The sequence below is a fragment of the Zea mays genome, chromosome 6 (assembly GCF_902167145.1).
Source record: "Zea mays cultivar B73 chromosome 6, Zm-B73-REFERENCE-NAM-5.0, whole genome shotgun sequence".
NCBI lineage: Eukaryota > Viridiplantae > Streptophyta > Magnoliopsida > Poales > Poaceae > Zea > Zea mays.
The window spans coordinates 108,212,944-108,221,185 of NC_050101.1; the positions used below are offsets into that span (position 1 = coordinate 108,212,944).

Consider the following 8,242-nt stretch of genomic DNA (forward strand, 5'->3'; position numbering starts at 1 on the left):
TCAGCTCGCTCGCCCTGGTGGGGGTTTTGCGACCCAGCTTGCTCACCAGGTCGCGGCAAGTGGTGCCGGCGAGGAACGCGCCGATGACATCCGAGTCGGTGATGTTGGGCAGCTCGGTGCGCTGCTTCGAGAATCACCGGATGTAGTCCCGGAGCGACTCCCCCGGCTGTTGCCGGCAGCTTCGAAGGTCCCAAGAATTCCCGGGGCGCACGTATGTGCCCTGGAAATTGCCAGCGAAGGCTTGGACCAAGTCGTCCCAGTTGGAGATCTGCCCCGGAGGCAGGTGCTCCAACCAGGCGCGAGCAGTGTCGGAGAGGAACAGGGGGAGGTTACGGATGATGAGGTTGTCGTCGTCCGTTCCACCCAGTTGGCAGGCAAGGCGGTAGTCCGCGAGCCACAGTTCCGGTCTCGTTTCCCCCGAGTACTTCGTGATAGTAGTCGGGGGTCGGAACCGGGTCGGGAATGGCGCCCGTCGGATGGCCCGACTGAAGGCCTGCGGACCGGGTGGTTCGGGCGAGGGACTCCGATCCTCCCCGCTGTCGTAGCGCCCCCCACGCCTGGGGTGGTAGCCTCGGCGCACCCTTTCGTCGAGGTGAGCCCGACGGTCGCGTCGATGGTGCTCGTTGCCGAGGTGGCCCGGGGCCGCAGGCGCGGTGTTGCGCGTGCGCCCGGTGTAGACCGAGGCTTCCCGCATGAATCGGGAAGTCGCGGCATGAGGTTCCGAGGGATAACCTTGCCTTCGGGAGGCAGTGCTCTCGGCCCGCCGGGCCGCAGCGCCTTCCAGGAGATTCTTGAGTTCTCCCTGGATTCGCCGACCCTCGGTGGTTGATGGCTCCGGCATCGCGCGGATGAGCATTGCTGCGGTTGCCAGGTTCTGACCAACCCCGCTGGATGCGGGCGGCGGCCTGATCCTGACATCGTTGGCGACGCGGTGCTGGAGACCTTGGGGCAGGTGACGTATTTCTCCGGCCAGGGGTTGGCCCACCCATGCTCGTCCGACGTCCCGACGGATCGGCTCAAGCGCTCCTGTTCCCTCGTTGAGCCTGGCCTGCGCCTCGGGGACTTGCTCGAGTTGTGGGTCGTAACCCCCCGCCGGAGCGGGGACCACAGCTAGCTCCCGTGGGATGTCGGCGCGAGGCACCGGCCTAGGGAGATCACCGTCCTCCGGCATGCCAAGATGGTTGCCTTCGGAGGGATCCCCTAGCTCGATGTGGAAACATTCGCGGCTTGGGCCGCAGCTCTCGTCGCCAAGGCTGCGGCTTCCATCGGAACAGTCGGATAGGCAGTAGTCACATGCGGTCATGAAGTCCCGCACGGCACTGGGGTTGCCAAGTCCGGAGAAATCCCAACCGATGCTGGGATCGTCATCTTCCTCGGACCCAGAGGGCCCGTAGGTCGAGACGTCCGTCAGTCGGTCCCAAGGCGACCGCATACGGAACCTCAGTGGGGTTGCACTCGCCTCAATGAGAGCGCCCGCCAAAACGAGGTCGTTTGGCGGGTTGAGGCCGAGTCGAAATGACGCAAGATGGGAGTTAGTCGGTACCTTTTTGTCGACGAGGAGCGACGTAGTCACATCGGGGACTGGTTGCACCGTCATCTCTGGTTCGAGGGCGACGTCCTGCAGGCTTTCGGCGAGCGCGCCGGCGTCGTCTTCTTGCTCGGGGCCAGCGTGCCGCAGGGGGACGGCGCTTGCCTCCGTCTTGAACGCGAGGTCGACGTCCGGCGTGCCTTCCGTCGGGGCGTCGGGGGCGTCGATTCGCTCGACGGCCGACGAAGCGCGACCTCCCACCTGGCCTTGACGGCCCCGCCTCCTCCTCCGTTGGCGGGGGAGAGAACGGAGCGAGCCCGAATGTTGCCCTTCCACCACGCGGGGAAGACGTCGTCGATTCCGCCGCCGGCGAGCGGGTTGTCGGCCGCCATTGTCGTAGTCGCGCGGCGGTGGAAGAAGTATCATGTCGTAGCTGCCGTCGAAGGACATGAACTCAAGAGTCCCGAAACGAAGCACCGTCCCGGGCCGGAGAGGTTGCTGGAGACTGCCCATCTGGAGCTTGACGGGGAGCTGTTCGTCAGCACGCAGCAGGCCCCTACCTGGCGCGCCAACTGTCGGCGTTTCGAGACAGGGGGGTCCCTAAGCCGACGAGTGAGTGTGCTGCGTGCCCTAGCCCAGATGGGTCGAGCGCGTGGGCGAGCGCGAAGGGGGGAGAGGCGAGGTGGCCGGAGTCGAGCGTGAGAGAGGTGGAAGTCTCGCGGCCTTCGTGTTCGTCCCGCGCCCAGGTCGGGTGCGCTTGCAGTAGGGGGGTTACAAGCGTCCACGCGGGTGAGGGAAGCGAGCGGCCCCAAGAGAGCGCCTGTCCCGTCCTCGGTCCCGCGCGGCCAACCTTCTCTAAGAAGGCCCTGGTCCTCCCTTTTATAGTCGTAAGGAGAGGATCCAGGTGTACAATGGGGGGTGTAGCAGAGTGCTACGTGTCTAGCGGAGGGAGAGCTAGCGCCCTAGGTACATGCCAATGTGGCAGCCGGAGAGATCTGGGCACCCTGCTGGCGTGATGTCGTGGCTGTCGGAGGTGCGGCGGAGCCTGGTGGAGGGACAGCTGTTGGAGCGGTCGAGTCCCTGCTGACGTCGTCCTGCTTCCGTAAGAGAGCTGGGGGCCGCCGTCGTCATAGAGCTTATGGAGCGCCATCATTGCCCCTCCGGCGGAGCTGGCCGGATGGGACGCCGGTCTTGTTCTCCGTGACCCGAGTCGATTCGGGGTAGGATGATGATGGCGCTTCCTGTTGACGTGGCGGTCTGTGCCCTAGGCAGGGCGACGTGGGGGTTCCTCCGAAGCCGAGGTTGAGTCTGCCTTCCGTTGCTGTGGCCGAGCCCGAGCCATGGGGTCGGGCGAGGCGGAAGTCGTTCGGCCGAGGCCAGGGCGGAGTCCGAGCCCTGGGGTCGGGCGAGGCGGAGTTTCGTCGTCTTCCGGGTCTTAGCCCGAGTCCGAGCCCTGGGGTCGGGCGGAGCGGAGTTCGCCGTCTTCCGGGTCTTAGCCCGAGTCCGAGCCCTGGGGTCGGGCGGAGCGGAGTTCGCCGTCTTCCGGGTCTTAGCCCGAGTCCGAGCCCTGGGGTCAGGCGGAGCGGAGTTCGCCGTCTTCCGGGTTTTAGCCCGAGTCCGAGCCCTGGGGTCGGGCGGGGCGGAGTTCGCCGTGGCGCCTTTGGCAAGGCCTGACTGCCTGTCAGACTCACTCTGTCGAGTGGCACTGCAGTCGGAGTGGCGCAGGCGGCGCTGTCCTTCTGTCAGACTGGCTAGTGGAGCGGTGGAGTGACGGCGGTCACTTCGGCTTTGCCGGGGGCGCGTGTCAGGATGAAGGTGTCAGGCCACCTTTGCGTTAAATGCCCCTGCAATTTGGTCAGTCGGTGTGGCGATTTAGTCAGGGTTGCTTCTGAGCGAAGCCAAGGCCTCGGGCGAGCCGGTGATGTGTCCGCCATAAAAAGGGGGCCTCGGGCGAGACGGAAGTCTCTCGAGGTCGGCTGCCCTTGGCCGAGGCTAGGCTCGGGTGAAGCGTGATCGAGTCACTCGTGTGGACTGATCCCTGACTTAATCGTACCCATCAGGCCTTTGCAGCTTTATGCTGATGGGGGTTACCAGCTGAGAATTAGACGTCTTGAGGGTACCCCTAATTATGGTCCCCGACAAATAGAAATATAAAGTAACCCAATCTCAAGATGAAATGAAACCCAAAACGGACCGGATCCCGACCCAATTTAACCAAGCCCCCATCAGTTGCGGCCGCGCGCTCGTGCCGTTGCGCTGCGGCAAAGCCTCCCCCCACACCTCTCTCCTCCACCCGCCGCCCCCGCGGGACCGAAACCCTAGCTAGGGTTCTGCCCGCCGCCGCCGCCGCCTTCGATCCAGACGCGGCCAGGCTTCCCGCAACACCGCCATGGACACGGGCCGCAAGCGGACCGCACCGGAGGGCGCCAACGGCGCGGGCGGCCCCAAGCGCGCGAGAGGTGAGCAGCTTCTCTAGCTCTATGGAATTTGGCTCGGCTGTTGCTTCACGGAACGTTCGGCTCCGTAGGGGGTTCTAGCTGCTCTCCGTCGTTCGCGACTTCGCGCTGCAAACTGCGGAGATCCGCGGTTCTTGATGCGCGCGCGCGGGGCCGCGGGGGTGGGGGTGGGGGTGGGGAGGTGTTCGAGCTTGGAAAGGCCTATATGGTAGCTGAAGGCTCCTTCTTGTTTAGGTCTATCCACATGATTTTGCTCGGGGAACGAAAAATTTGAAGGATGAAACGAGACTTAGTGCACGTGCTAGATTCAGATTGCTACTGTTCTGTTTTCATAGATCATTCAGCCTTACTTTGTTTAACTTTTAGTGCATCTTAGCTGGGCTAGGTAGAATTACCGCTTTTAGTGCCTCCAGTGCTCTGAGCAAGTAATGATTTTCCAGTAACAAATCATTGGGCCATAGCCATTGCTTGCATACTGGACGTTATAGCAGCAGAATTGAATTCCTTTCTTGATCTTCTAATGTAACAATCCCCAATGTTACTCTAATGAATGATCTATTTATATTCGGTACTATACTATTTTACCAAGCGACATGGTGATTTAGTAAAGCAACACATTATTAATTGGCGGAAGTAAAAATTTGGTGTAACAGAATCGGAGACAACTGGTGTAGGAAGCAAATCCAAGCCGTGCACCAAATTTTTCAGGTTCTAATCTAGCTTAAAATGAACAGTCATCCGGTAACATCTACTATCGTTATTATGCTCTTCTTTTTTTTAAATTAAAATTTGTTATGTTACTAAATGCTGTGCTTGATGCTAACAAATGGGTCGGTCTAGATTCTGCTACAGGATGGTTTTATCTAATCATTGCTTAAGAACACTCAACGGAGTAAAAAATTGGAATCTACTGCTGTTTATCACTGTGAAAATTGGTGCAACAAGGGAACGTACTGCTGTTTATCACTGTGAAAACCGATGCAACAAGGGAACCTACTGCTGTATATCACTGAAAATCTGAACCATGCAACAATGTTTTCAAGGAAGCAAAACTTCCTCTCAAAAGGAACAATCAGTCAATAACACCATGGAACAGGTTCACTTGAAGAAATCAAGAAGATTAGATTGAACATGGGGACTGTAATTCAATTCCTTGTGAATTGTACCAGTTATTTGTTCAATTGCATTTCCTTATCAATATGTTGCAGTAGTAGTTCTGAACACCTTGAAGCTTGATTATGAATGGCATTTCTATATAAAGCATGATTTCTAAAAGATTAGTTTGTATCATTTACTTCAGCTTTTATTCTTTGCATATATATTTTTAGCAGTCATCTAGTGAGGTTGCATTATCCAGCTGCATGTAACTTAATCTCTTCCATCAACATTGTTTGCATTTGTGTATCAACTAAAATCATCTGTAGGTTGTCAGATATATTAGCATGTTCTGTTGCTTATATTATGTTTTCAATGTGCAGCACTGCGGGTTGCCCCTTTGGTGCAAGTTGCCATTTTCTCCATAACTTCCCGGGTGGCTACCAGGCCGTTTCAAAGATGACCAACTTGGGTGGACCGCCTGTTCCGGCTCCACCAGGAAGAATGCCTATGGGACCTGGTGGTCCTGATGGGCCACCTTCACCTGCTGTGAAGACTCGCATGTGTAACAAGTACAACACTGCCGAAGGATGTAAATGGGGGAGCAAGTGCCACTTTGCTCATGGAGAGAGGGAGCTTGGAAAGCCCCTGCAGATGGACAACCCGATGGGACCTCCTCCAATGGGGCCAGGGCCCAACGGGCACTTCATGCCACCGCCAATGCCTTTCCCAGACATGGTTCCTCCCTCCACATTCGGTGCTTCCGCCACAGCCAAGATCAGCGTCGATGCATCCCTTGCTGGTGCCATCATTGGGAAGGGTGGTACCAACACAAAGCATATATCCCGAGTGACTGGGGCCAAGTTAGCCATCCGGGACAACGAGGCTGATCCCAACCATAAAAACATCGAGCTCGAGGGAACATTTGACCAGATCAAGCACGCTAGCGCAATGGTCACAGAGTTGATTGTCCGCATCAGTGGTAAGCCGCCTCCACAAGCCAAGAACAACCCAGGTAGGGGGCCTGGTTCTCATGCCGGGGGTCCTGGAAGCAACTTCAAAACCAAATTGTGCGAGAACTTCAACAAAGGCTCCTGCACCTTTGGAGACAGGTGCCACTTCGCCCATGGCGAAGGTGAGCTGCGCAAACCTGCTGCTGCTTGACAGGCATGCTTATTGTGGCCTGTGGTGATTAATCTGCCTGTATGGCTGAATAACACCATGACCAAGGACAGTGGCGCCAGCGCCATGGTGAAGTGTGCTGAGCCACATGCTGCCTGAGAGAGAGCATTTCCCTGTGGCTCGTATTTGATCTTAATGCTGTAACAAACTCTCCTCGATGGAGATTAAGCAATGGCCGTTTATTTAGGATTTGTAGGATTGCCGTATTGGTCACCCTTTTATCTATCCTGTTTTTGGCCTGTGGTGATTAATCTGCCTGTATGGCTGAATAACACCATGACCAAGGACAGTGGCGCCAGCGCCATGGTGAAGTGTGCTGAGCCACATGCTGCCTGAGAGAGAGCATTTCCCTGTGGCTCGTATTTGATCTTAATGCTGTAACAAACTCTCCTCGATGGAGATTAAGCAATGGCCGTTTATTTAGGATTTGTAGGATTGCCGTATTGGTCACCCTTTTATCTATCCTGTTTTTGTACCGTTTCTTAGGCACTCTTGGCTGGCAGATCATTGTGAGTCTGTTGAACTTGAGAATAGTTGCTATTGATGTTATCGGTTTGTGGATTCTTACTAGCTCATTTGAAGTCCAGACGGCTAATCTGAAATCCCGACGTCATTAGTGATCTGATGGTACTCGTGAGATTGGTTATAGCCTGTTACGGCCTGGTTACGTTCTGGGTGTCCAGTTGATGTTATGCATTTTATGGGGATGGAGCAAAAAATCTCCTTTTGGTGGGCGCCCAAAAGCATCGGGGTGGGCATAAATTGCCGCTCGAGGCAGCACTAACCGATCATATAGGGCTGTACAAAAAACCCGAACCCGAAAACCGATTTTTGTTCGAGAATTTCGGGTAGCGACTTGCAAAACCCGAATTTAGTTAGCGTAATTCGGGTATCATAACCGGGTACCCAAATTAACCGAACTTTCATGTGTCATGTACTCATATTATTTTTAATTATTAATTTTTATATTTATAATTATGTGTAAGTATGCATGACTTGTGATTGTAGATTACTTGTGTTTTTTATGTCCATGTATATCATTATTCAAACTGTATTTTTATACCAATTTAATAGGATACACGTGTTTTTAAGAAGCGGATATAACAGTTCGGTTAGTTCAGGAATACCCGAACTCGAAATTCCGGGTACTAAATTTTCGGGTATTGTAAAACCCGTTGTAATTTTGGGTATCAATTCTCAGAACCCGAAATTTTAAATACTCGAATTACCTGATCCAAAATTTTCGGATAACCCGAACGCTACTATCATGGATGGGCGAGAAGCATCAACCTACAAAGGATCTCCATTCACGGTCATCTGAGGAAATTCGTGGAGCTCTGGATAATTGTGCACTCGATGGGTGAGCTCACCCAGAACATGGAAGATGAGTTGACGTGGACCTTCACCAACACAAGCTCATGGTGTACTAGCACGATAACTTCAAGACGATTATCTGGAAACCCTGAACACCTTTGAAATGCAAGCTCTTTGCAGGGCTGATCATTCAGAATAGGGTATGGACTCCAGACAGAAACCCGCGGGATGGCCGTACAACTGCCTCTTGTGCATGCACACAGCGCCGGTCCTGAGAAATCAGGGGCTCGGAGCAAGATATAAATTGAGGGCCCTTCTAAATTTCATAATTATATATATGCTGCAATTTTTTTAAAAAATAATTGTGAATTGAAACCATCAAAAAAGAGCACCCCAACAATAAATCATATATTCGAGTCCGCACAATTAAAATATAACATGATTTAAAACAGGTATATTAGTCGTGCTCACGATCATGAGCAGTTCAAGGCTCTTGCATGATTAATTTATGGAATTAAATATAATTTATCATTTACATCATATTAAGATTTATTATTAATTTTGATCTACTATTATTCTGGTTAAAGTCACACAAACATTTATAGCTCCAACAGTTGAGTCTCATATCGTGTTATTAGAAAAGATCAATTATTTAGGAAATAAAAAA

The 8,242-nt window shown here is 53.9% G+C and overlaps 1 protein-coding gene across 3 annotated transcripts; it reads left to right on the top strand.

The window, feature by feature from the left end:
- Positions 1 to 3,701: 3,701 nt before the first annotated feature.
- On the top strand, positions 3,702 to 6,822 carry LOC100191993 (zinc finger C-x8-C-x5-C-x3-H type family protein). 3 transcript variants are annotated; one of them, XM_035959371.1, is made up of 4 exons: positions 3,702 to 3,987; positions 4,638 to 4,692; positions 5,463 to 6,267; positions 6,505 to 6,822. In XM_035959371.1, the coding sequence occupies exons 1-3, from the start codon at positions 3,918 to 3,920 to the stop codon at positions 6,241 to 6,243; spliced, it is 906 nt and encodes a 301-aa protein (XP_035815264.1). In that variant the 5' UTR covers positions 3,702 to 3,917; the 3' UTR covers positions 6,244 to 6,267; positions 6,505 to 6,822. The 3 variants fall into 3 exon arrangements, with proteins under 3 accessions (XP_035815264.1, XP_023155992.1, NP_001130889.1); NM_001137417.1 differs by having other exon boundaries at positions 3,789 to 3,987; positions 5,463 to 6,689; XM_023300224.2 differs by lacking the exon at positions 4,638 to 4,692 and having other exon boundaries at positions 3,744 to 3,987; positions 5,463 to 6,742.
- Positions 6,823 to 8,242: the final 1,420 nt, after the last annotated feature.

Bases quoted from the DNA above. Each gene is read 5' to 3' on its own strand.
- LOC100191993 (XM_035959371.1), top strand. From the start codon at position 3,918: ATGGACACGGGCCGCAAGCGGACCGCACCGGAGGGCGCCAACGGCGCG. The intron at 3,988-4,637 runs GTGAGCAGCTTC...TTGGTGTAACAG, and splicing joins CGGCCCCAAGCGCGCGAGAG to AATCGGAGACAACTGGTGTA. The intron at 4,693-5,462 runs GTTCTAATCTAG...TTCAATGTGCAG, and splicing joins CCGTGCACCAAATTTTTCAG to CACTGCGGGTTGCCCCTTTG.